The sequence below is a fragment of the Sorex fumeus genome, unplaced genomic scaffold (assembly GCF_029834395.1).
Source record: "Sorex fumeus unplaced genomic scaffold, SorFum_2.1 ptg000122l, whole genome shotgun sequence".
NCBI classification, from domain to species: Eukaryota; Metazoa; Chordata; class Mammalia; order Eulipotyphla; family Soricidae; genus Sorex; species Sorex fumeus.
This window is the reverse complement of record NW_026606179.1, coordinates 13513685-13541424: the sequence shown is the minus strand read 5'-3', so window position 1 is coordinate 13541424 and position 27740 is coordinate 13513685. Positions and strand designations below refer to the sequence as shown.

Below are 27740 nucleotides of genomic sequence, written 5' to 3'. Positions count from 1 at the left end.
ACCTCGGCGGGCCCCGCAGCCGCGACGCTCGAGCGATGGCGCTGGGGCTGCACCGCGCAAGGTACTGGGGTCCGGGCCGGGGGTGGGGTGGAGGAATAGTGGGAGTTGGGGGGCTGCCTCCCTAGGGGCCCTTGAACTGGGCGGGGGATGCAGCGGGAAAAGCCCAGGACGCGCGGTCGCGCCGCACTCTGCGCGCTGCGGGGACTCCCCGAGGTGCCTTAGTTCCCCAAAGTTCCTGGCTGCCCCGCCCCTCCAGCCCGGAGAGATGTCGGGGTCGCGATCCCCGCGTTCCCGCGTCCCCTCCTGGGTCTCCCGGCTCAAAGGGACCCCCTGGCCCGCGGACCCCCGGATCTGAGGCTGCTCTGTGCCGCCAGAGTCGCGGGATCCTGGGGACATGGAGTGCCTTCACAGGGACATAGGGAGTCCCTTGAAATAAGGGATTCAGGTTTTGAGTTCAGGAGAAGCGACTGGACCCTGGGTTCCCCAGAAGCAGCGGGGAGGGAGGCAGGGTGCCCTGTCAGAAACCACGGAGGACCCTTCCCAGGGACCTCTGCAGCCTCTGGGAAAGTGGGGTCATTCCCTTCCATAGCAAGAACAAGTCTGGCCCAGTTCCAGGGTCTGGCCCTTGTCTCGGCTCCCCCTACCCCACAATCTCTATGGTGGGTCCCCTTGGGAGCTGCTGTGTCTGATGAATTTCAGGCTTGATGGGACCCCGCATTCCTTCCCCTGGGCCCCTGCCCAGCTGGAATCTTAGGAGCCTCTGGGCTCCCTTCCCGGCAGGTGCATTTCCCCCTGCCGTTGCACTCTGCTGGGGTTCCTATCTGGCCATGTTTTCCTAGGACCCCAGAACAAGTCCTGGGGTTCCCCCCACATTCCATGGCCAATCGGAGGCATCCACGGAGCCTCACCCCCTTCCCTCCTCCTGGCTTTCGCTTGGCTGATTGGATCCGTCCACACCCCCATGTCCTCCCCCAAGGCACCCCCGGATTCTATTCCAGTCTCTGGCTCCGGGCCCACCAGGGAACTCCATCCCAAGCCTCTGGCGCAGCGCCCCCTCCTGGCTGGCTGGGGGTCCTTCCTGGCCCAGCTGGGGCTCTCCCCGCCCTTACCCCCACCCCAAGGCCAACCCTTTCCTGCGCTGTCACCCCAGCATGCGCCACCCGCACTGCCATGCCCGCGGATCCCCGCAAGTCTCAGCCCCTCCTGCAGCCTGCTATGGACGTAGGGTTAGAGGGGGCCTGGGTTATGGTGAGTGGCCCCCACACCTACGTTCACCCCTTCCCGCCTTGCTCTAAGCTTGGACTTAAAGCCAGCCTGCCCTGGGCCAGGGGCATTCTTGGGACATGCCCTCCCAACGGGCACATGGGCCTGTGGGCCTCAAAGCCCACCAGGCTGGAGGGACCCTGGGGACAGGCACCTCGCTGGGTTCTTTTGATTTTAGTGATGAGCAGCGTTGAGGTAGAAAGACACCCCTACCCCCCACCCAGATTTCTTCTTGAACCCAATTCGACCTCTGAACCCACTTCTGGGTGGTACCAAGAGGGGTCCTTGGCAAGATGCAGCCTGAGCACCCCTTCACAAGACTCCCAACCCACTGCCAAGTATCTGGGGACCCCTATAGGATCAGCGCTGCCTGTGGGGCGGGGGTCTCCACAGTTTCTCCCGTCCTCTGCTTGTGGGTGTCATGGTCAGGCCTCAGGAGCAGGAAGAGGTGGATTTCTCCTGATTGGGGGCTCCAGGCCCCAGTCCCCATCCCAGGCCTCACCCTTGGGCCTCCAGGCCTGGCCCCGCCCCCTGTTCTCTGCTGGAACAGAGGAAGGGTGGCGGGCCTCCGGCTGCACGTCCCAGGCTGGGCAGAGTGCCAGGGGGCCGGACCAGGGCTGGGCACGGGGCCAACTGTGGAGGAGACTGGCCAGCTGGGGAAATCCGGAGACAGTCGTGGGACAGGGAAAGGGGGTGGGCACAGGAGGGCAGGGCAGAGGCTCCTGGGGTGGGCACCCCCGCCCTGCTTAACCAGTTCTCCCAACTCTAAGCTCTTTTTTTTTTTAAGGCAAAACCAACAGTGCTCAGGGACTACTCCTAGCTCAGTGCCTGTGGGAGTTCTTCCCGGGGTGGGCGTGGGGTTCAGAGGGGGACATGTGGTGCCGGGGGATCGAGCCCATTCTAGCTCCCTCTGACCCCCAGATGGCTCCCTTTGTGGCCATGTGTTTGTGACAGCCTCTCCAGGCTGTTTCTCCTGCAGAGTTGGGGTGTCGCCGCTGCCGCGCCCCACCAAGAGGATTGGGAAGCAGACAGGGAAGCCTTGGGAGCTGGGTCTGCCCCTGTGAAGGGCCAGGAAGACCAGGGGGAGGGCAGGGGGAGGCAGACACGGTTTGAACTGTGGCTCAGTTCCCGAGCACCACGTGGTCTCAGAGGAGTCTCGTTACCTCCTTCCACTGGCCACGACTGTCAGACCCATGACAGTAGGTACAAGCCTGAGGGGGACCGTCAGCTGGATGGGGTGGGGGCGCTCAGAGGACGCTGGCTCGCTGCCGAGGGGGGCTGAGGAAGGATTCATGAGGCCTCCAGCTCCTTTTGCCCAAGCTGTGTGCTTGGTCACTGTGGCATAACCGAGGTTTCTTCTCTTAGTGGGAATTGGGGCGGGCACGTTTGCAAGCCCACTGGGGTCTCCAGAGCCTCCCAGCTCTGTTGAGGACAGAGAGACCATAATCCATTGTTTCGGGCTGGAGTGAGCGCTCAGGTTCCATCCCCAGCACTGCTGGGAGTGTGCCCCCAAGAACTGAGCAGGGTGTGGCCCAAGCCCCCTGTCCCCACACCTCCAAAGTGTTCCCTTTAACTGTCACTGACAGTACTTAGGGCTTCAAACTGGACATGTGTTAATTAAGTCAGACTCCCACACTACACCAAGGGGCTGAAAATGTGGCACATTGGCAGTGGGACCAGGGGCTCCCCCCAACCCTCCCTGCAGTGCAGGGCCCCCCAGTACTGCTGGGAACAGTCCCACACTCCCTCACACCCCTTGGGATGGGCTAGAAGCAAAATAAAACAAAACCAAAACACTCCCAGAAAAAGCAACCCTTGAGTTTGTGCCCCTGACCCCGGGGGGGAAACTGGGTCTTGTCCAGAGCTGTTGGATTATGGAGCTGGGAGTGGACCCCTGAGCCCCGGGAACCAGCTAGGCTTCCTTGGAGCAAGTGAGGGGGCCCTGCTTCCTGTCCAAGAATGCCTGGGAACAACCACTACCAGCTGGCCCCATCCAGGGAGCAGTGGTCACCCCACCGCCAGGGTTGCAGAGCCCGGCTGCCTGCGGAGTGGGGAGGCTGGTCCCGCCCTTGTTCCTCTGCCCACTCCCTGTTCCTTCTGTCCAGGGGCCCCCAGCTCAGGGAGGCCCGCCCACCCCCACCCTCTGGGCAGGAAGACAAACAGGGTGAGAACAGAACAGGACAGGACGGAATGTCCTTTCGGGGGCAGTGGGACTGGAGGCCCCTGCCCCCAGCCAGCCGGGAGGGAAGGCTTGGGGAGATCACTGGCTTTCCTGCCCCCCCTCGACTCCCCCCCTCCCGCCTCCCGCCTCGTTGGAAGAAGGAGGTCCCCCACCCGCCAACCCACCCCCCTTCTAGAGTCAGCCCAACCCACCAACTCTCCTGTGTGGGTGGGACTGGGCCATGCCTCAGCCTCTGGGGGGCCTCCCCTCCTGATGGTTAGGCTGCCCTAGGGGTGGGTCCTCTAGCTGGGATTAGGGAAGGAAAAGAAGGCTTTGGAGTTTCACCTCCCAAGTTCAAATCCCAGCTCTGCTCAGCACTGGCTTTGAGACTAGGGCCAAAGACCTCACCTCCTAAGCCTCTGTTTTCCTCTGTAAACAAGGATGCTTGAAGGATCAGTTGCCAGGGGTTCTAGGGATGCTTAAACGGCAGTTGCCAGCATCAAAGAGTCAGTTAAAGAATCCATTGCCCTGGGTTCTAGTTGAATGAGTGTTCAAGGCTAAAGTATTTACACAGTATCCAACACAGAAGCGCTCAGCAAATAACGACTTTTTCTGAATGGTCTCGTCAACTAATGTTTGGGCTGGAGAGATAGGGCAGGGGTTAGGGCATTGCCTTGCTTGCAACAGACTGTGGTTTTGCTCCCTGACACTGCAGATGGTCCTCCTGAGCACCTCCAGCAGTGATGCCTGAGTGCAAAGCCAAGAGTAAGCCCTGAGTAGCGGAGGATGTTGAAACATTATATGACTGAAACCCAATCAGGAACAACTTTGTAACTGTGCATGTCACTGTGATTCAAGTAAATTTAAAAAATAAATTATAAATTTTTTTTAAAAAGAGTAAATCCTGAACATCACCAGCTGTAGCCCAATCCTCAACGCCCCCCCCCCCCCGCCCCATCCTACTGGATATACATAACACAGATTTGGGTGGGGTGCCAAACAGGGAGGTACTCAGGAGCTAGTTGCCTGTAATTGATTTTGACTTTTTTTTTAGGGTGGTGGGGAAAATTTGGGTGACGCTCAGAGATTACTCCTGGCTCTGCACTCAGGAATTACTCCAAGCAGTGCTCTGGGGACCATATGGAATGTCAGGGATTGAACCTGGGTCAAGGCAAGCACCCTCCCCACAGTACTATTTCCTTGGCTCCAGAATTTGATTTTTTTATTCATTTAGTTTGGGGCCACATCTGGCAGTGCTCAGGGCTTACTCCTGGTTCTGTGCCAAAGGGGACCATCTGCAGTGCTGGGGTTTAAATCTGAGTCAGCCACACACTAGGAAGTGCTTTCCCTGGTGCTCTGTCTCTCCAGATGTGGTACCAGGAATTGAACCCCTAAACATGTGCTGCAGCCTGCTGATTCATCTCCCTGGCCTCTCTTCTCTCTTTCACCCTGAAAAAACTATAGCTTTGGATTCAGACAGACCTGGAGTTGGACAGTGTGTGTGTGTGTGTGTGTGTGTGTGTGTGTGCATGTGTGTGTGTGTGTGTGTGCATGTGTGTATGTGTGTGCGTTTAGGTGCTGGGGATCTCTAACAGCAGGACTAGCAGGGTCGCACATTCATATGTGGGATCACAGACATTTGAACTCATGACCATTGGTTGGCAGGGTACATTCTAAGCCATAGTTAGTTATTCCTTACACCCTGGACATCGACTTTTTTTTTTTGGGGGGGGGACACCTGGTGGTTCTCGGGGCTTACTCCTGACTCTCCTCAGGGATCACTCTAGGTGGTGCTTGGGGCACTGAAGGTGCCAGCCTGCAAGGCGTACAAGGTGCTGGGCATTGAATGAGGGTTAGCCACATGGCAGTCATGTGCTTTACTAACCCCTGTGCTATCTCTCTGGCCCCTAGAGTCAACCTTTTATTTTTCTGGGAGGGACATACCCAGTGGTGTTCAGGGTTTACTCCTGGCTCTGTGCACAGGGATCACTCCTGGTAGAGCTCTGGGCACCCTCCGGGGTGCTGGGGAGCAAGAAAACCCAGATGGACCACATGCAAGGAAAGTGTCTTACGGCTGTACTATTTTTCTTTTTTTTTTCTTTGGGTCACACCCGGCAATGCACAGGGGTTACTCCTGGCTCATGCACTCAGAAATTACTCCTGGCGGTGCTCAGGGGACCATTAGGATGCTGGGAATGGAATCCTGGTCGGCCGCGTGCAAGGCAAACGCTGTCTCCACTGTACTATCATTCCAGCCCCTGTACTATTGTTTTTGCCCCTGGAGCTGACCATTGAAGATAGTGACAGGAACAGAAAGACGTGAAAATGTGAGGATAAACCCCAAGCCAGAGGGACAAACTGAAGAATTCAAAGATCTTGAAGACGAATTCAAACCCCCATCAATTCTGGGTCCCAGTCTCCTCGGTTCAAAGAAGGGGGGCAGTTAGACCTTCCTTGTAGGTTGAAAGCCACATACCCAGGTTAATGTTAACTTACACACTTGCTCGGCTCAGAGACTGATGTAATAGAGCTGGACCAGTGGCAGCAAGCGGTGAGAGAAGGATGAACACGCCCAATTGACATCAAATGCAGACGTTTGGAATGGCTTAAAGGGTAGCTGGGAATGGGTGGCGGGCAGAATCCTTGGTTTGCTGGGTCCGCCTGCCCGGTGGGTCCTTGGACTTTGAGATCTGTGCTCCAGGATTCTGAAGACTCAGCTCAGTGGAGGGAAAAGGTCAAGAGAAGGGTTCTGGGAGGCTGTAAGGCAGGGGGGCCATCGAGCTCCTTCCAGTCCCTGCTCCCAGCCTGTCCAGCCAGTCCCCTCTCTGCAGGAGGCCTCCCCGCCCCCCCCCCCCCAAGCGTCCCATAGCAGGGGAATAAACTGCAGATAAGTGAGGGAGGGGACAGAGGGGCCCCTGGCACGCCTATGAGAGAAGAGAGGCGCGTGGAGGGTATAGCATAGCTGTTGCCGGGCCAGATAACCCTCCAGGCTAGGAGGGCTCCGGGTGGAACACTTGAAGAGTCCCAGAACTCGCCGGACCCAGCCAGCCCAGTGCGCACGGTCGTAGCCCGGCCTTCTGCGAACCCCAGAAAAGCCATGTGGCAACGCCGCAGGTGCTTTTCCCCTCCACCTCGTTCCCCTCCAGGGGAGCCACTGGTGACCGCTGCCAATGCCTGCAGGTCGAGCACGGAGCTGCGCAAAGAGAAATCCCGGGATGCGGCGCGCAGCCGGCGCAGCCAGGAGACCGAGGTGCTGTACCAGCTGGCACACACGCTGCCCTTCGCGCGCGGGGTCAGCGCCCACCTGGACAAGGCCTCCATCATGCGCCTGACCATCAGCTACCTGCGCATGCACCGCCTCTGCGCCGCAGGTGAGCTCCATCCCTGGGTAGTCCCACCTGGCCAAGGCCCCGCCCCCTCCCCGCCCTTTTCCCCCACTCCCTCGCCCCCCCACCCCCGCAGCTGCTCCACTTCCAGGAAGCCCTCTCCCCAACAAGGCCCCACTAACTGGGGGCTTCCCAAAGCGGCTCCACCTCTTGGAATCCACTTTCCCGGTGAGGCCCCGCCCCCTAAAAGGAAGCCCCGCCTCTTGATTAAGAGTCTGATCCGCAGTGAGGCCCCGCCCCTTGGGAAATGCGCTCTTGGAAAGTTCCGCTTTCTTATTGTAAGACCCCCTAAGGTATTCCCAATAACTTCTTAATTCTTATTTACAGATCTACAAGCCCTCAGCCTTTAGAATTTGGTCCTCACCAATCTTAGATCCTCTGGACTAGATCTTGACCCCTTATAATTAATATTTCCGGACTGGAGCGATCCAGTACAGCGGGTAGGCCTTGCAGGTGTCCATCCCTAGAATCCCTCTGTCCCCCGGGCACTCTAGGAGTATTTCTGAGAGTGCAGAGTCTGGAGTAACCCCTGAGCACCACCAGGTGAGGCCCCCAATCCCCAAAATAAGAAATATTGGGGCCGGAGCAAGCGATAGTATAGTTGGCAGGGTATTTGCCTTGCATGTGAATGACCCCGGTTCAATCCCCAGCATCCCATATGATCCCGAGTACCGCCAGGAGTAATTCCTGAGCACTGCTAGGTGTGACCCAAAAGACATTGTTATGCAACTTGATTTCCTCTTCCTCTTTTTACCTCCTAGTTCCTTTAGTTGTATTACTTTGGCTTTACTTTGAACAGCAGTAGGGCGTTCGCCTTGCACGCAGCCAGCCTGGCCAAGCCAGGTTCAATTCCTCCGCCCCTCTCGGAGAGCCTGGCAAGCTACCGAAAGTATCTCGCCTGCACGGCAAAGCCTGGCAAGCTCCCCGTGACATATTCGATATGCCAAACACAATAACAAGTCTCAAAATGGAGACGTTACTGGGCCCACTCGAGCAAATCGATGAACAACGGGAGGACAGTGCAGTGCAGTGCTACTTTGCTTTACATCAGTTTGGCTTTCCATCCAGTTAGAAGAGCATTCTGCAAGCTTTGTCAGGAAACACACACATCCACACGCACTGTGGCATCCCAGGATCCAGAAAAGATTCTATTTTGATAACAGTGGCTCCCCAGTCATAGAGGCCCCTAAGCCTATTACTTGATCATTGTTATGATCACTGTCCTTATTTTTGTTTCTTGGGCCACACCTAGCTCAGGACATACTTCTGGTTCTGTGCTCAGGGATCACCCTCTGGGGATCATATGTGGTGCCAGAGATCAAACTAGAGTCAGGCTCATCCCTGAGATTTTTAATTTCCTGGGAGGCTCTGTTTTCTTTCTTTCTTTCTTTCTTTCTTTCTTTCTTTCTTTCTTGCTTTTTGGGTCACACCTGGTGATGCACAGGGGTTACTCCTGGCTCTGCACTCAGGAATTACCCCTGGCAGTGCTCAGGGGACCATACAGGATGCTGGGAATTGAACCCGGGTCGCTGCGTGCAATGCGAACACCCTACCCACTGTGCTATTGCTCCAGCCCTGAGGCTCTGTTTTTTGAAAAAACTCAGTTAACCTTGATGCTCCTGCTTCTTTAGAACCCTTCCCATGATTTCTGACCTCCCAGGAAACCTGAGCACCTTAGAATTCTGTTCCCTTTTCTCTTCAGAATCTCAGCCTGTGGGTGGCTCTGTTCTCTTCCTGGGGATCAAGCCGCTGAGATGTGTACACTTTCTGGGTGATGGAGACGGTGATTAGCCCGGGGTGGGGATGGCCCTGACTGACCACAGATGCCCCGTTCGTTCTCCCTGACCCGGATGCAGGGGAGTGGAGCCAGGTGGGAGAGCCACTGGATGCTTGCTACCTGAAAGCCCTGGAGGGCTTCGTCATGGTGCTCACTGCTGAGGGAGACATGGCTTACCTCTCAGAGAACGTCAGCAGGCACCTGGGCCTCAGCCAGGTGAGAGGGCCAGCCTGATGTGACTGCACGAAATGCTGGGCTGAGGTGAGCCGGTTCACCTCCACCTGCCTGCACACAACTCCCAGGACTGAGAGAGCACAGATGTGTCAATCTCCAGGACTCAGAATAATTAGGGCTGGGATGGGAACAGGAGTGGGAGGTGGTGTGGTCATGGAGGAGAAGACATCTGAGATGACACCGAAAGAACTCAGGGGATAGGAAGGAGGAGACTCATGCAGGCTGGCAGTAGACCTGGCCAATGCAACAGGACATTCAGTGACCCAGAGCTGAGATGAAGCAGCAGTGAGGAAGGGAAAGATATTTATCCTGGTGGCCAAGGAAGTGGCTTAAAGGGGTGGTGCAGAGGCATTGCATGTGGGAGCTCTGGGTTTGATTCCTGGCACTGAACAGTCCCCCGAGATCACTTGGAGGGGCCCCTGAGCTCTTTTGGGTATGCCCCCACAAAAAAAGCATATTTATCCTGGTTATATACAGAGTAGGTGAGAGGTGACCAGGGGTGTGATCCAGACCCCATTAGCTTTACTAAGTCCTGGCTTAGCCTTGCGGGAGCCTGGGAAAGATTTGAAGCAGGAGGGAACTTGTCTCATCAGTGAGATGGAATCCCAAATCTCGAGTCTGGAATTCAGGTAGAACTTTTATTTTAGTTTTTTTTTTTTTTTTTGAGTCATACCCAGTGATACCCAGGGCTGACTCCTGGCTCTGCACTCAGGAATCACTCCTGGCAGTGCTTAAGGGACCCTACAGGGGACCAGGGATTGAACCCAGGTCAGCTGCATGCAAGGCAAGCACTCTGCCTGCCGTACTATTGCTCTGGCCCTGAATGTACATTTTTTTAAATTAATTAATTAATTAATTCTTTTTGGGTCTCACCTGGCAATGCATAGGGGTTACTCCTGGCTCATGCACTCAGGAATTACTCCTGGTGGTGCTGGGGAGACCATATGAGATGTTGGGAATTGAACCTGGGTTGGCCGCATGCAAGGCAAATACCCTACCTGCTGTACTATCCTTCCAACCCTATAGATGTAAATTTTAATGTGTTTTTTTCCCCTGGGGGTTGGGGAGACTGACTGTATTCAGCAGTGCTTGGGGGAGGGAGGGCTCTTCCCAGCTCTGTGCTCAGGGGTTGCTTCCTGCGTGTTGGCGCTGGGGATTAAACTTGCATGCATTTGACCCCATCCTGTCTCCCCAGCCCCGAAGTGTAGTTTTGTCTTGGGTTGGTTTATTGCTCTCTCTTCTCTTCCTCTGGTCAGTGAGTTCTACATGGCAAGGATCTATCTGGGCACCAGGGTGCCACGTGGGGCACATCAAGACGTGGGATCGGCTGATAGTGGGGGCTAGAGACGGGTGGTCCCAGAGAGAGTGTTGACGGGGAGCTTGAGGGTGACCAGGATTGCTGGAGGGACCCAGGCTCGTGCATGAGGCCAGGGTTGAGGTGGTTCAGAGGCCCCCCGAGGGGTGCTGTTCCTCCCACCCACCCCCTCCTCCCTCCCCGGCAGCTGGAGCTCATTGGACATAGCATCTTTGATTTCGTCCATCCCTGTGACCAGGAAGAGCTGCAGGATGCTCTGACACCCCCACAGAGTGAGTCCCCTGCCCCAGGAGTGGGATCACGGCCTGCCCTGGGGACCCAGGGTTTTGGGGATACACAGCAGGAAGGGAGACTGCCCTGCCTTGAGGGGTCTGGATGGGGGCACAAGTCTGCCTCGGAAGGGGAATCAGGAGACTTTAGTCACCAGCATGTGGGGGGCATAGGGGACCTTGTTTGTAATGGCCAGGTGACTTGCGATCCCCCGCACCCCCCTACCCCAGACCTGTCCAAGAAGAAGCTGGAGGCCTCCACACAGCGCTGCTTCTCACTGCGGATGAAGAGCACCCTCACGAGCCGCGGGCGCACCCTCAACCTCAAGGCAGCCACCTGGAAGGTGTGGGGAGCCAGGGCTGGGGCTACACCCCCAATTCCCTTCGGGGGTCTCCTGGGATCTCCCGGGTCTCCAGGAAGCCGGGAAGGTTGGGGTGTGGAGGGTCCCTGTTACATCCTTGGGTGTCAGCCCCCAGGCCTGGGGTCTCCATAGGCGCCGTCAAATCTAGATTTCAGTGCCACCTCTTGGGGTTGAGTCTGGGGCTTCCCCGGAGCTCTCTAAGCCAGATATCTGGGGGCCCTTGATTTCCTCTCAGCTCCCTTTGGGCTTCCCCAGGTGGACCCCAAGCCTGGGCCCTCCATCCTTCCCCTCTAGGTCCTGCACTGTTCTGGACACTTGAGAGTCTACAAGCCCCCTGCACAGACCTCCCCCGCCAGGAGCCCCCGCCGCGAGCCTCCAATGCAGTGCCTGGTGCTCATCTGTGATGCCATCCCCCACCCAGGCAGCCTGGAGCCCCCCTTGGGCCGCGGGGCCTTCCTCAGCCGGCACAGCCTGGACATGAAGTTCACCTACTGCGACGAGAGGTGGGCACGGGGTGCTCCTGACTCCTGACTCTCAGGCCTGTCCCTGCTGTTCTAGGAAACTCCTGGCGGGTCTCCCAGCCCCCCATCATCTTACTCCCCCTGCCCCCTCACTCATCTCTGCCTGGCTGCATCCCCTAAACAGAGCCCTTTGTGAAGTTAGTACAGACCCTACAGGCAGAGGGCGCTCCTGAGTGGTTGTGAGTAATGCCCTCCCTTCCTGCCCTCCCCCAACCTGCCCACTCCCCACTTCATGCTCTCCTCCCCCCTTCCTGCCCTCCCTCCCCTTCTTCATTCTTTTTTTTTTTTTTTTGCTTTTTGGGTCATACCCGGCGATGCACAGGGCTTCCTCCTGGCTCTGCACACAGGAATTAGACTAATTCCTGGCGGTGCTCAGGGAACCTTATGGGATGCTGGGTATCGAACTCGGGTCAGCCGCATGCAAGGCAAACACCCTACCTGCTGTGTTATTGCTCCAGCCCCCACCTCCTTCATTCTTCTGCCTCTTTCTCCACCCTGGAGTCAGGAGCTGGCTCTGGCTCTGGCTCTGGCTCTGGGTGGCTTCCTGGCTCTGCCTCTTTTTGCCATTGTTGCCCCTTTCGGGCTGTTTCCCGTCAGTCTTTGTGGGGGCTATTGCTCAGCCAACCCCCCCCCCATCTTTTCCTCTGTCTCACTCGTTCCCTTTCTCTCTGGTTCACTCCTGTGACTCTCCACTGCCCCCCCCCCCCCCCGCCCCGGGTCTCCTGCCCCTCCCCCTTCCAGCCAGTTGAACTCACAGAGGCCTCCCTAAACCCGCCCGCCCCAGGATCGCCGAAGTGGCGGGCTACAGGCCCACTGACCTGATCGGCTGCTCGGCCTACGAGTACATCCATGCTCTGGACTCGGACGCGGTGGGCCAGACCATCCATACCTGTGAGTGCTGCAGCCCCGCAGCCCCCTCTGCCCAGAAACCCAGCAGCCTCTCCCTGCTCCCAAACCAGCCTCCTCGCTCCCAGCACCCCGGCGCGGGGAACGCTTTCTCTCATCCCAGCTAGTCTCAGCTCTACTTCCCACGCCCCAAGTTTCTTCCTCCCTGGTCTGTGCCACCCGGGCTCTAGCCCCCAGACCCTTTTTTTTTCTTATTTTGGGGAGGAGAGTGGGGGCCACACCCAGCAGTGCCCAGGAGTTACTCCTGGCTCTCCACTTGGGAATCCCTCCTGGGGACCATTATGGGGTGCCAGGCTTCGAACTGGGTTGGACACGTGCAAGGCAAATGCCCTCTCTGCTGTACTGTCACTCTGGACCCCTCAGAGGTTTCTTGTTTGTTTGTTTGTTTGTTTTTGGGCACGCCCAGCTATGCTCCTGGCCGGGCACTCACAGGTCACTTCTGGCAATGCTTGGGAGACCATATTGGGTGCTGGGTATGGAACCGCTTGCAAGGCAAATCCCCTGCCTGCTGTACTCTCTCCAGTCTTCCAAGCTGTCAGAGCCTTCTTTTCCCCATGACCTCTCTGTGGCTCTGACCCCGTGTCCCCCTCCCCTACCCCCAGTGCTGAACAAGGGCCAGGCTGTCACTGGCCAGTATCGCTTCCTAGCCCGAAGCGGCGGCTACCTGTGGACCCAGACGCAGGCCACAGTGGTGTCAGGGGGCCGGGGCCCCCAGTCTGAGAGCATCGTCTGCGTCCACTTCCTGCTCAGGTAGGCAGAAGGGAGTGGGGGGCCGTGTGCGGGGGTGCTGCCCATTCGTGTGTGTGTGTGTGTGTGTGTGTGTGTGTGTGGTGTATGTGGGACCCAAGTGTGTGAGTTTTTTTGTTTGTTTTTCTTTTTTTTTTCCTTTTTTGGGTCACACCCGGTGATGCACAGGGGTTTCTCCTGGCTCATGCACTCGGGAATTACTCCTGGCAGTGCTTGGGGGACCATATGGGATGCTGGAAATCAAACCCGGGTCAGCCATGTGCAAGGCAAATGCCCTACCCGCTGTGCTATTGCTCCAGCCCCTGGAGTGTGTGTGTATATACACATGCTTACACACAGGCATAGGGGCTGCCTCCTTAAACTCGATGGGCTGTTCAGCGAATGTGCTTTATACACAGAGAGGTAGGATTTACAGAGGTTGAAAATGTGCTTGTCCGGTTATGCAGGCCTTTGAGTTCTCACGCGCGCTGGCAATTCGGTAAGTTCTACCCAGCTTGGCTGTTGAAGAACACAAAGAAATCTTTGTGGGGCCGGAGCAAAGGTCTCAGCTGACCCTGGTTCAATCCTCAGCATCCCATATGGTCCCCTGAGCCCACTAGGAGTGATTCCTGAGCACAGAGCCAGGAGTAACCGCTGAGCACTGCTGGGTGTGACCCACCCCCCAAACAAACAAACACAAATTCTCTCTGACAGTGGGAGTGGGTTCAAAAGACTGGAGCACAGGCTTTGCACACAGAAACCCTGGGTTCCATCCCAGCACCGAATGGCCTCCAGAATTACCTGGAGTGAGCCCTGAGCACTGTCCACTGTGGCCTAATTTCCCTCCCTGGAAAAAAAAAATCTCCGAGTGAACCCACCTCGACTCCAGTCTCTGGCCTTACCTCTGAACCTAGAGCTCACCTTTTTCTAGAATGTTCCAGGAATCACACAACTGCTAGCCTTGGGTTTGGCTTCTCTCACTTTGCATGATCCGTTTGGTTTGGAGTCTTCCTCAGCTACCTGCAGGGGCTCCGAGGGCTACCCTGGAGATTGAACTCTGGGCCTCTGCTTACAAGGCCTATGCTTGAGTCTTTGAGTCTCTGTCACGGCCCTGACTTTCCTCCTTTTTGTTTGTTTTGTTTTGTTTTGGGTAACATCCAGCTGTGACCAGAACTTCCTTCTGGCTCTGCACTCAGGAGTCACTTCTGGTGGTACTCAGGGAATCCTATGGGATGCGGGGGATCGAACCGGGTTGGCTGCAGGCAAGGCTAGCTCCCCCTGCTGGGTATCGCTCCGGCCTGACACTGATTTTATTTATTAATTTTGTGGGGTCTCTGTCGAGTATCTCAGGAGCCCAAATGCTCGACTCGGCCTCGCTGGGGTAGGCCATGGAGTATTGCAGCTCGAGCCTGGCCCTGATATGTGCCAACTGGAGGCACTATTACTAGCATTATTATTATGTGAGACAAGAGCCATTATGATTTATTGGCTCTCCCCAGGAGTGCTCCAGAGCCACCAATCGTGGGGACCAGATGGTGTCGGGGATCAAACATGGGGCCCTCTGCCTGTCAGGCATGTACTCTAGTCCCGTGAGGGGTTTCCCAAGCTCTGGATTTTATTTGTTTATGAACTGATGTATTTCATGTTTGGCGCTACACCCAGTGGTGTTCAGGGGCTAGTCCTGACTCTGTGCTCAGGATCACTCCTGGTAGGGCACAGGGGTCCCTGGGGGGTGCCTTGTATGGAATGGACGTGGATTGCATGCACCCTCCCCCACTGGACTCTCTGCCCCGTGCTGGTTCTTACACGTGCCCCTGGGTGGCGTTCCCTTCCTCTGCTGGTCTGAGCTGGGAGGCCCTGGTTTGTTTATCTACTCCCCAGTTGGAGGACGTTGGGGTCGTTTGCTATTTTGGGAGATTGTGAAAGAAGTTGGTAGCTGTAACATTTTCCTGCAGGATTTTGTGAGATTCTGTGTTTTTCTGTCTTCGGGGCAAACACCCAGGAATGAAGGGGTGGGACGCTGTGGTCAGAAAGCATCACCCCCTTTCCAGGGGCGCCAGCGGTCTGTGTGTCATGGCCTGGGTGGGGTGGGGGGTAGGGGGCAGTGGCAGGCGTCTGGCGTCTGGCCTGCTCTCCAGCATTTGGTCTGGTCCTTCTGGGGCTTGTTTTGTTTTGGTGGGGCGTGGCTCACACTTGTGGTACTTAGGAGCTATTCCTGGCTCTTTGCTTAGGAGTGGCCCCTGGCAGTCACACCTAAGCAAAATGGCCCTGGGGGACCATATGTGGTGCCTGGGATGCGACCAGGGTCTGTTGTATGTGAGACAAGGGCCAAGCTCCTCTGTTATAGCTCCAGCTCCTTCACTTACCTTTTTTTTTTTTATTTTTTTTTTATTTTGGGTTTGTTTGCTTGTTTGTTTGTTTTTGTGGCGCACCTGGCAATGCTCAGAGGTTACTCCTATCTCTGCACTCAGGAATTACTCCTGGCGTGGCTCAGAGGATCCTATGTGATGCTGACGATTGAACCTGGGTAGGTCACATGCAAGGCAAGCGTGGTTAAAAGTCAGATGTTTTGTGGGGCCAGAGTGATAGACAGCACTTGCCTTTCATGTGACCAACCTAGGTTCAATTCCTGGCATCCCATAGAGTCCCCCGGGCACCGCCAGGAGTGCAGAGCCAGGAGTAACCCTGAGCATCACCAGGTGTGACCCCCCCCCAAAAAAAAAACACTAATAAAATAAAACAAATTTTAGGCCTCTCCAGCAGTGTTCAGGGGCCTGGGGCCGCCCTTGGTGATTCTCAACTTGGCCTCAGCAATGAAAGTTCCTCTACATCCAGCAATACTTGTGGGGGCCTGGGGTACCAGGGATTGGTCTCAGGGCCTCATCATGCAAAGCATGTGCTCCAGCACTTTGAGCCATTCCACTAGTCCCCTATTGTTTCTTCATTTTAATTTTAATCTAATTTTCTTCTGGGCCCTCACACACAGCAGTGCCCAGGGGCAATTCCTGACTCTGTGCTCAGGAGTGACCCCTGGTGGTGTTGAAGGAACTTATACAACTCGGAATTTGAACCTGGAAGCACCTTACTCCTGGACTATCTCTCTGGCTTCTTTAAAAAATTTTTTTGGGGGGATCATCCTGGCAGTGCTCAGGGGTTATTCCTGGCTCTGCACTAAGGAATCACTCCTGGCGGTGCTTGGGGGACCATATGGAATACCGGGGATCAAACCCAGGTCGGCCACATGCAAGACAAGCGCCCTACCCACTGTGCTATATCTCCAGCTCTCATTTTTATTTAAAAAAATTTAGAATTATCATTATTTTTTTGGGGGGGTCAGGCCGCATCTTAAGGGCCCAGGCACCTGGAGATGGAACCTGGATTTCTGCGTGCAAAGCTCAGATGACTCAAAGCGTGCACAGCTGAGTCATCTCCCTGGCTATGATTTTTTCTTCTTCTTCATCTTTTTTTTTTCTTTTTGGGTCATACCCAGAGATGCTGTGGGGTTAGTCCAGGCTCTGTACTCAGGAATTACTCCTGGTGGGGCTTGGGGGACCATATGCAATGCTGGGGATTGAACTTGGGTCGACTGTGTGCAAAGTAAATGCCCTACCCACTGTCCTATCGCTCTGGCCCCTATGATTTCTTCTTCACAGAGAAATTAGATGAAGTCCAGAGAGGCTTAGCCATATGCAAAGTCACACAGCTCATAAGTGGTAGAGCTGGAATTTGAACCCAGCAGTGTGTGGATTGAATGGGAGAGTGGACAGGTGGCACATTTGCCCATTTTCCCCTGGCGTTTGAAAGACATGTACCTCTCTGTGCCAACGTTTGGGCATGTGTCAGCGTGTGTGTGTGCGTTTGTATGTGTGTGTCAGAGAGAGAGAGACAGACAGACAGACTGTGAGGGTATTTTTCAAAGGGGACAGTGACTTTGGTCCAGCCTGTCCTGGGGGTGTTTCCAGCCCAGCCAGGGCTTGGTGAGGGTGGCCGGGACTCTCAGCTTCTCCCTGAGCTGACAGGGAGACCCCACCCCCTTGCAGGCCTACAGCGTGCTATGCAAATGAGATGCAAATAAGCCCCGCTCCTCCACCCCAGAGCCACTTTGCAAGGGGAACATTTGGGTTGTCCCTGCAACTCAGCTGGAGCCTGGGAGGGAGGCAGGCATGGGGGACATAAGGATGTATTTATAAATTCGTTCCCTTGAATATGAAAAATGTCTAGGAATAGAAACTTCATAAATAAAAGCGAATTCGTAAAAATACATCCGGACGAATTCTTCACATTTGGTAAATGAAAAACATGTCTTAATACCCTTCATCAATACATGGATGAGAACGTGTTTGTGGGTATTTGGAAAGAGAAGATTGAGTTCTTCTGCTTTCTGCTCCCCACTCCCCTCCTACTGCCCCCTTCCCCGAGCCCCCCAGCCCCTAAGTCTCTCCTCCCTCCTCCCCGCAGGCTGCGCTAAATGCCACCTTCTCTTTTTTTCTGTCTTTCAGAGGGAGCTTGGAAGACAGACTTAACTTTCTTTCCAATGTTCTTATAACACAGCACAGTCACCACAAAATTAAACCTTTAAAAGCACCGTGGCCGCGTGGCTTTTCTGTGCCACGCCTTTGACCCCAGGAGAAGGATACAGGGGGCTCCTATGGCAGAAAGTCACCTGAGGGGGCTGAGGTGCCAAGGATCCGCCCTGACTTCCACTCCCCTCTCTGCCCTGTACCCCAGCCGGGTGGAAGAGACCGGATTGGTGCTGTCCCTGGAGCAAACGGACCGACCCTCTCGCAGACCCCTACAGCGGGGCACCCCCTCTCAGAAGGACACCCCTAATCCTGGGGACAGCCTTGGTATGGGGCATGGCTGGGGTGGGGGTGGAATTAATTTCTAGGGAGCAAACCAAGGTGTGGTGCTTTGTGACCAGCCTCCACCTGCCTATGGAACCACACTAGCCTCTCTAGCAGTTTTTGTGCCCCAGGGCCTTGGCACCTGCATCAACCCCCCCCAAATCCTTCGTGCCCTAACTTAGCTCTCTTCCTCCTCCCTCCCCTCTTCCCAGTCTGTCCTGCCTTGGTTCCCCATTGCCCTCTACCTCCAGGGCTCCCACGAAACAGAACCCTCCCAAGTCTGCGTCTTTTCTTCCTCTTCCTTCTTCCCCCTCCAACCTTGCTTGGATAAATCCTCCCTCTGTGTTCTGCAAGACTTCTTCCTCCACCTTCTCCAAGCTGTTGCCCACAGTCCTGGGTCACCATTTCCTGATCACCTTCTCTGGCTCGAGACCCACCTGGTGCCATATCTCCACCACTGGGGAACTTGGAGTCTCAGCGAGGGCCTTAGGTCACTCCTTCCGGGCACAGCCATGCGCAGTGTCAGCTGAACAAACCTTGTTCTTGGCCGTTGGAGATTCGGCTCACGAATTACATCCAGCCCACGGAGGCTGTGGCCCTCCCTGCGCACCCGCTGCTCCTTCCCAGCACCCTCAGTGCACCCCCCCCTTCATCTGGCCACTGAAGGGGCATCCTGCAGCCCCTGCGGGGGCTCTCCAGACACTAATGTCCCCTGGACTGATAATGGGCCTAGCCTTCCTTCTCCCTGGGTTGGCCTGGACGGCTCAGCCCTTTGTTCTGGATGACCTTCCTGTGCCCCTGTGCCCTTGCAGATATCTCCAGCCCCCGGATCCTGGCCTTCCTGCACCCGCCTGCCCTGAGCGAGGCCGCCTTGGCCGCTGACCCCCGCCGTTTCTGCAGCCCGGACCTCCGTCGCCTCTTGGCACCCATTCTTGATGGTACTTCAGGGGCTGCCACCCCCAGTGCACCCCCAGCTGCCTGGCGCCCCCAGAGCCCTCTTGCGGTAAGCAGCCACTCCCCGCTGGACCCTCTGCATCCAACGGTTTCCTTGAGCCTTGCAGTTCCTGGCCTTGGTTATTCCATCTTCATAGTGGTAAGGCTGGAAGGTGACCAGGTCTGGGGTCCTCTAAGAGTCAGCTTCTAGATTCCCCTCCTCTGTCACCTTAACCCGAGCCTGCTTGGGGTTGCCCCTCCTCACTGACTGAACTTGGACTTGGCAGAGTCAAGACTAACTGGGAGGACTGGAGCGATAGCACAGTGGGTAGGGCATTTGCCTTGCATGTGGGTGACCCAAGCTTTATTCCCAGCATCCCATATGGTCCCCTAAGCACCTCCAGGAGTAATTCCTGAGTGCAAAACCAGGAGAAACTCCTGTGCATCACTGGATGTGACCCAAAAGGAAAAAAAAACTGACTGGGGCTTGCCCTGTGTTCTCCTGTCTCCTGGGTTCAGTTTCTAGATCAGAATGACTTTCCCTGAATGGGACACACTGGGTGTCTTCTCCATTTTAGCAAGGAGGTGCCTTCTTGTTGAGAGGGGTCAATTGGATCATTTGTGGGGAGCACTTGGGGGTCGAGCAGGTGGGCACACAATAGAACTTATACTTACTGGGATTCCCACCCCCTGCATTTTTAGCAGGGGTTTGGGGGTCACATCCAACAATGCAGAGTGGCCATTCCTGGATTTATGCCCAGGAGTGACCCCTGGTGGTGCTTTGGGGGCCACCTGGGATGCTGGGGATCATACCCACTGTGTGGAAAGCAAGCCCTGCTATCCCATTGATACTCCCGGTATGGAGACCCAGGATGGTGGGCAATAGCTTGGAGAAGGTGGAGAAAGAAGTCTTGCAGAACACAAGGGAGGATTTATCACTTACCTGATACATCCTGAACTCAGGACTGGCCCCCGTCTTTGCCTCTCCACAGGCAGATCTTCCCGATGAGCTGCTCGTGGACATGGAAAATGCACACAAGCTCCTGGTCTTAGGAAGAGATCTCGAGGCAGTGGAGACAGACCTAGATATAGCTCAGGTAAGGGCTTCATGGAAGGAGCAGGCTTCACCTTTGAGCTGGGGGCACGTATGGGCAAACTGTAGAAGAAGGCAGGGGCTTCTTAAGGGGGTGCATGTGTGGATGATGGATGGATGATTAGATGGGTGGATGGATGGATGGATGGTTAGATGGGTGGATGGATGGATGGATGGATGGATGGATGGATGGATGGATGGGTGGATGGTTAGATGGGTGGATGGATGGACAAATGGGTGGATGGATGGACGGATGGGTAGGTAGATGCGTGGATGGATGGATAGATGGATGGATGGATAGATAGATGAATAAATAAATGGATGAATGGGTAGGTGGGTCAGTGGGTTGATGAATGGATAAATGGGTGGATGGATGGATGGATGAATGGGTGGGTGGATAGGTGAATGGATGGGTGGTGGATGGGTGGATGAATGGATGGGTAGGTGAATAGATGGATGGGAGGTTGAATGGATGGATGGCTAGATGGGTGGAAGAATGGATGGATGCACTGTTGTTTTCATTGGATAGTAGATAAGTGACGTGTAGATGAATAGATAGATAATGGGTGTCTGGTTTTTTGTTTGTATGGAGAGGCCACATCCAGTGACGCTCAAGGTGAGTGCCTTCCCTGCTGTCCTATCTCTTCAACATGCCCCACACCCCCCATGCCCATTTCCCAGATGAGGAACCCAAAAGCTCAGGCTTTAAGCCTCCTGCTGAGGCCCAGGAATGTCAAAGCTCATTCTTCCCTCCCCTTCCACCCTTGCAGGACAGTGACGATGCTCTGGCCCTGGAAATGCTGGCTCCCTACATCTCCATGGACGACGACTTCCAGCTCAACTCCAGCGAGCAGACCCCCATGGCCTGTCGCAGACTTCGGGGGGCCGTGCCCCGGCCTCGCGCCCAGAGTTTCCATGGCCCATCGCCTGCATCCCCCGAGCCCTCCCTGCTGCCCCGCTGGGGGAGTGACCCTCGGCTGAGCTGCTCCAGCCCTCCCCGAGGGAAGCCCCTTATGGCTGGTGCCCGGAAGAGGTGAGCCACAGTGGGGGAACCGCAGAGAGGGCCTCACCCCTGCTCTCTCCTTGCGCCTCATCTCGCCTCCTGCCTAACCTCCACTGTAGCAAGATCCTCCACGGCCCCTGCCCGGGTTCCTTTTAACCTCTGTGACTTTGGCTAGATGTGGGCTGGGGAACCTCCTTCCTGCCCTGGCCCATGTGGATATTTATGGGCCGTGTGCAGGCCATGTGGGTGAAAATTGTTCTAGATTCCAGCAGGCAGCTCACAAGAAGCATCTGTGTCTTGGGCCTGTGTGATACAGTGAATAGGGCTTTGCCTTGCACATGGCTGACCTGGATTCGATCCCCAGCATCCCATATGGTCCCCTGAGCACCGCCAGGAGTGATTCCTGAGTGCAGAGCCAGGAGTAAGCCCTGAGCATTGCTGGGTGTGACCCAAAAAGAAAAAAAAAAGGAAAAAGAAAACATCCACATCTGTCATGTACCAGGGCCAGATCCCAGGTTCCCCTGGGTGCTCCCCCGCTCCCGGTCTAGACTTCCCCTTCTTTCTGGCTGGCCCCCACTCTTTTTCAGATCCCACCAGGCACCCAGGGGCCTCTTGTTGGACTCAGGTTTATATCCGGCCAGATGACAGCATTTGTCTGTAAGAGGTGAAGGGCAGTGTTGGGGAGCCGCCGTGAACTCTTCATACTGTTGAGACTCTGTTGAAAGGGCGTGGCCCTCCTTCCTGGGGAGCAGACACACATACAGACCCCCTCCCACCCCTTGTTTTGGAGAGCTTCCATCTCCTCTGCAGCAGTAGTCAGGGTCTCACGCTCAAGCGTTTGGTTGCAGACGTGAATATTGTCGAACTTTTGGGGATGGTTCTAGCTCTGCCTCAGAATTTCCTCGGGTTCCCAGAGTGGCACCTACTCAGCAAAGTTTCATTCAAGGAGGGAGGGAGAGAAGAGACCAGTTAGCATGGAGAGGGTGGTGCTGGATGAGTGGAAGGGAAGATGGATGGATGGATGGATGGATGGATGGATGGATGGATGGATGGATGGATGGGTGGAAGGATGGATGGGTGGGTGGGTGGTGGATGGATGATGGATGGATGGTGGATGGATGGATGGTGGATGGTAAATTGATGGATGGATGGTGGATGAATGGACAGATGGACAAAGGGAAGGAAGAAACGATGGATGGAAGGGGGATGGGTAGATGAAATTTTTGTGGTGATGTTGGTTTGGGGGCACATACGGTAGTGCTCAGGGGTTTCTCCTGGCTCTGCATTCTGCATTACTCCTGGCAGTGCTTGAAGGGCCCTATGGGGTACCAAGAATCAAACTTGGGCTGGCTGCATGCAAGGCAAATGCCCTCCCCACTGTACTATCCTAGATAGATGAATTTTGTTTTTCTTGTTAAGCCCTTGTTAAGCACAGCGGGTAGGGCATTTGCCTTGCACGCGGCAACCTGACGGACCCAAGTTCGATTCCTCCACCCCTCTCGAAGAGCCTGGCATCCGTACGGCAAAGCCTGGCAAGCTACCCATGACATATTCAATATGCCAAACACAGTAACAACAAGTCTCACAATGGAGGTGTTACTGGGCCCGCTCGAGCAAATTGATGAACAACAGGAGGATAGTGCTAGTGTTAAGCCCTGGCAATGCTCAGGGCTCACTCCCGGTTCTGTGCTCAGGGCTTGTTCCTTGAAGGGCTCAGGGGACCATATGTTTTTCTGGGGATCGAACCTGGGTCAGCTGTGTGCGAGCCAAGCAAACCTCACCTGTTGTAGTCTCTCAGGCTCTGAATGGTAGATGGATGAACAGGGGAGAGGGTGGGTGGACAGAGGGGCTGGGCGGCTGGGCGGTGGCTGGGTAGATGAATGGGAAGGCAGGTTGGGGGGTAGTGGATGGGGCAGTGGATGTCTGAGCAAGCAGTAGGCCCCGGGCAGTGAGCGGTGTCCAGTGAGTGCTCTCCCCGCTTGCACCTGTGCTCACGCCTTGCCAGCTTTGCTCAAAGATCTTTGTGTGTTTCATTCCAGAGCTCTGGCCGGGAGCATAGACGATGATGAGGAGCTGTTGGGAGTGAGACCCCCGAAGCGATCCCCTAGCTTAGAACCTGAAGCCTTCCTGTTGCCGCCACTCAGCCTGGTATGTGCAGGGGTGCGGGGGGTGGGGTAGGGCGGGCCCAGCAGGCTCCAACTTGCTGTTTATGGATGGAAACAGCAAGGGTGAAGGGCAGAGGGAAGCACAGCGTTCCGGCCGGGCACTCTGCTCTCTGGTTCAGGTTATGGGAATCAAAGAGTTTAGTAAAGGGGTCGGGATGATAGCACAGAGGGGAGGGCACTTGCCTTGCATGAACCCGACCCGGGTTCGATTCCCAACTTCCCGTATGGTCCCCTGAGCACTGCCATGAATGATTCCTGAGTGCAGAACCAGGAGTAGGCCCTGTGCATTGACAAGTGTGCCCCCCCCAAAAAAAAACCCCAGAAAATTTAGTGAATATTGGGAAGTTGGTGGTTAAGTCCTATGAGGAAAATTAAACATATTGTTCAGGAGTCAGGCGCTGGCACGCAGCTGACCCTATCCTGGCTCCAGTCACAGCACCACACAGGCTCCCTGACCAACACCGGGGGTCACCCCTGAGCACTGAGCCAGAAAGAGCCCCTGAACACCACAGGGTGTGGCCCCAAACTTTGTCCTCCGTGTAAAAAAGCAAACAAAAAATTAAACTGGGGAATGGGAAGAAATGACAAGGTTCAAGGGTCTCTCTTTTTTTACTGCTATTTATTCAGCCACTGATTAGCTGATTGAATTGGGCATGAACGCCACCTTACTTTTTTTTTTCATTTTTTATAATTTTATTTATTGAATCACCGTGAGAACAGTTACAAAGCTTTCGAGTCTAAGTCTCGGTCATACAATGAAACACCCGTACCTTCACCCGTGCCCACTCTCCACCCCCAACAACCCCAGTATACCCCCCTCCCACACCCTCCCCCTACCTTTGGGCAGATGATTTCCACATTACTCTCTACTTTGATCACATTCAGTATTTTGACACCAGACTCACCATTATTATTTGAGATTTTACCCTCAAGGGTCTTTTAAGAATCTTCTTTGCTGGGCCGAAGTCATAGTCCAGCGGGGAGGGCTCTTGCACACAGCCGACCTGGGTTCAACCCCAAGCACCCCACAGAGGCCCCTGAGCCTGCCAGAAGTGATCCCTGAGTGCAGAGCCTGGAGTAAGCCCTGAGCAATCCTAGATGTGGCTCAAAAACAAAACAACAGAAAAGAATTTTCTGGAAGCTGAGGGTTTGTATTGCACAGTCCTGGATGGGTGGTGTCAAACCAAAGTGGCCTGGGGGCGGGGGAACCATACCCAGAGATGCTCAGGGATTACCCTGGGGGGACCATATGGGATTCCGCGAATCGAACCTGAGTTGGCCACTTGCAAAGCAAATGCCCTTCCTCCTGTACTATTCCTCCTCCTCCTCCTCCTTCCTCTTCGTCCCTCCTCCTCCTCCCACTTCCTTCTTCCTCTTCCTCCTCCTCCTCCCCCATGGTGCTCAGGGGCTATTCCTGACTCTGTGCTCAAGAGTGACCCCTGGTGGTGCTTGCCCAGACCACAGTCCTTCCTTGGGGCCTCCCGCCAGTCCCTGCCCTGGCTCCCAGGGGCCTTGAACTGGGATGTTTGAGCATGCGGGTGTGGCTGATGCTATCAGCAGCTTCTGTTGAGTGCCTACCACGCTCCAGGCCTGTCCCACGTGTCTGCATGATCACATTACTCAGCGCCCAGGGCCACTTCAGAAATAATGTGGGGCCAGGGTGACATTCTGCTGTAGAGCACTGGCCTGGCTTCTGTGAGGCCCCCAGTAATGCACAATATCATAGTGATAAGGGTTCCATCAGCTAATCACACACATTCACACGCAGGAGGGTAAACAACTGTTTCCGGCAGAGTCTAGGGAGGAAGCCAGGAGAGGAATTTAATAATAGAGCAGCCTGCAAAGGGGACAGGAGGAGCTGGTGTAGAGTCCTGGGCCCAGCAGCAGGAAGACGGGGCTTATCGCTTGCCAGACAGGGTCACTGGGCCCTGTGGAGACTAGGGGTCCCCCTGGGAAGAGCTGAAACCTTCTTTGGAGTTGGTACAAGACACAGCACCCCAGCCCTGCAGGAAAGCAGCTAGCAGAGCCCATGCTGTCTGCCCCTCGGCCCCCTGCCTGCCTCCTGCTCTCCTGTTGCCTGGGCACAGCGGGATGGCACACAGAGAGTCAATGGGGTGAAGCCTCCTGGACGCCCAAGGAGGGGAGGTGAAGAGGCTGTTGGGACACCTTGTAGGGTATCTGGGGCAATGACTAACTTATTCAAGCTCATGAGTTGAGAAGCAGACACTGAATTCCAGGAGACTGATGGTGGTAGTGATGATGGTAATAGTGATGAGGAGGGGGATGGGAACCCTGATGGCGGCACACATGACGATGGTGGTGATGGTGGTGATGGTGGTATGGTGATGGTCCTGATGAGGCTGGTAATGGTGGTGATGATGAAGATACTAACAATAGTGATGAGTGTGATGAGGATGATGTTGGTGACGGTGATGATGGTGGTGAAATGACGATGGTTGTTGATTGATGGCTTTGTCCCCTGCAGAGCTTCCTTCTGACAGGAGGACCAGCTCTGGGCAGCCAACCTGCTCCTGGTACCCCTCTCCTGGAACTCAACGAGTCCCTGGGTGAGTGGCAGTTTGACTATCCAAAGGACAAGAGTCGCCCCTTCCCCCCAGGATGTGCTCCCTGTGCTTGAGAGGGATGGGTGGTCGTGAAGGTGCTGGAGGACTGTCAGTGCCTGGGCTAGACTTGGGTGGTGATAGGGTGACCCTTCCTCTCTGGGAAACTTGGGGGGAGCAAGAGATGCCTTGAGGGAAGGAGGGGCTTGTCAGGGCCCAGCCCAAGCCTTGGTCTCCTAAAGCCAGAGCAGTGAGTCCCTTCTGGGCGTCACGTTCCTTCCAGCTGCACGGCTTTGGAGCCAGTTTCTGGTTCTGGAGCTCAGACCCTGCCTTGCCCCACAGGGCCCCTGATGGGGAGAGCTTTGCAGGAGTCTGCTTTCGAAGGAGCTCTCCACAGGTGGGCACCGGTCACTGCAGGCTCCAGGCAAGCCCCTGGCTTCTTAATCAAACCTCGGCCCTGTCTCCCCTTCACAGAAGTGTTGGTGTCACTGTCTTCTCTTGAGAAGGCGGGGGCAGGGGTGGGAGTGCCAAGCCAATCTTGGTCACGGCTGTCCTCAGCTCTGTGTGTGTGTGTTGGGGGGGTGCTGGGCAGTGGCCTGGGAGTGCAAAGTGCTCTATGCATACTGGGCGGGCATTTTCCAGCCTCCACTGTATGCCAAGCTCTGCACTGAAGCTGAGATGCACTGGATCAGTTGATGCTGGCCCTGCCAGGGTCCACTCCTGCCCTCTGTGGCCCAGGACCTGCCATGGAGCAGATGAACAGTAAATATTTTTTAATGTATATTATTTCCTTCTTTTTTCTTTATTTTCATTCTATTTGTTTTTATATTTTTCTTCTTTAGTAAATATTTTTTTTCTGGGGAGTTGCATACCCAGAAGTGCTCAGGGATTACTTCTGGCTCTGTGCTCAGGGATCACTTCCGGTGTGGCTCAGGGGACCTTGTAGCCTTCTGGGGTTACAAGCTTAAGCAAAGCCTTCAACTCTCTTTTTAATTTTCTTTTTGGGTCACACCTGGCTATGCACAGGGGTTATGCCTGGCTCATGCACTCAGGAATTACTCCTGGTGGTGCTCAGGGGACCTATAAAATGCTGGGAATCGAACTTGGGTCAGCCACCGAAATTGGGTGCAAGGCAAAAGCCCTACCCACTGTGCTGTCGCTCCAGAGTTCCAGCCCCTCTTAACCACTTCTTTTTGTTTGGTTTGGTTTGGGGTCACACCTGGAAGTGCTCAGGGCTTCCTCCTGGCTCTGCACTCAAGGGGCACCCCTGGCCTTGCTCCAGCAGTGTGCAACACCAGCGCCCTCCCTGCTGTTGGCCTATGACTTTGGCTACACTCTCTTAACTGGTCCTTAGATCCCTAAACTCCAGAGTGGGATTTGCCCCAGACTTGCCTGGGGGCCTTATCAGCCTCTTGTTTATTTTTCATGATGCCTGGAGGCCACACTTGGCTCCTTGCTCAGGGATCACTCCTGTGGGCACTTGGGGTTCCAGACGATGCACTGCCTGGAACCCGGGCTTCCCCCCTGCACAGCCTGTGTGCCAGCCCACTAAACTCTGTGTGGCCCATCAACCTCACATCTGATCGGGTACTGGTGGGGACAGCAGATGGGCGGGAGGGTCTTGGGCAGGCCAAACTGAACCTCCTTCTCCCCCTCCAGGTTCAGCCTCCCCGCTGCTCTCTCTGTACCCCGGTGACAACACCGCCCAGCCCCGGAGCCACTTCGAGCCAGCGGCAGGCTTGGCCCAGGCCAACTGAGTCAGCGCCTCCCCATCTCTCCTCCCCTCCTCCTCCTGGCCAAGAAAGGATCTCAACCACACTCCAAGTCAGCAGCCAAGACACAGGATGGGCTGTCGGGGGCGAAGGGAGACTCCCACTCTCTCCTCTCAGCGACCCCACCCACCTCAGGCCTACCTCAGCCCCCACCCCTCCAGCCACTCCCATCTTGGAGGGCTCTTCGGGGTGGTTTCAGCTCAGTGACCTCTGGGAGAGGGGCTGTGGCCCGCTCCTGCTTCTCTCAGGATTTCCCATGGGGGTCCCCATACCGGTTACCTCATCCATTTCCGCCCCACTCCTGGCTTTATTTTGGGTAATTGGGGGTGGGGAGGTGGGGGGGTTGGGTCCGTGTCTCTGCATTCTGGGACATCGGGCTAACATCCACCATCCCCTTTTCATTTTTACCCCTCTCTTTCCTTACCAATTTTCATTGTTTCCACGAGATG

General features: G+C 55.5%; 1 protein-coding gene across 2 annotated transcripts; it reads left to right on the top strand.

Annotated features, from left to right (window-relative positions):
* On the top strand, positions 1-27740 carry HIF3A (hypoxia inducible factor 3 subunit alpha). Of its 2 annotated transcripts, XM_056137168.1 has the most exons (15): positions 1-61; positions 6605-6795; positions 8667-8803; positions 10324-10408; positions 10637-10749; positions 11062-11270; positions 12073-12179; positions 12797-12944; positions 17649-17767; positions 18577-18767; positions 19690-19794; positions 20561-20823; positions 22833-22941; positions 25444-25525; positions 27179-27740. In XM_056137168.1, exons 1-15 carry the CDS (start codon positions 36-38, stop codon positions 27274-27276), a joined length of 1983 nt encoding a protein of 660 aa, XP_055993143.1. In that variant the 5' UTR covers positions 1-35; the 3' UTR covers positions 27277-27740. The 2 variants fall into 2 exon arrangements, with proteins under 2 accessions (XP_055993143.1, XP_055993141.1); XM_056137166.1 differs by lacking the exon at positions 1-61 and having other exon boundaries at positions 6522-6795.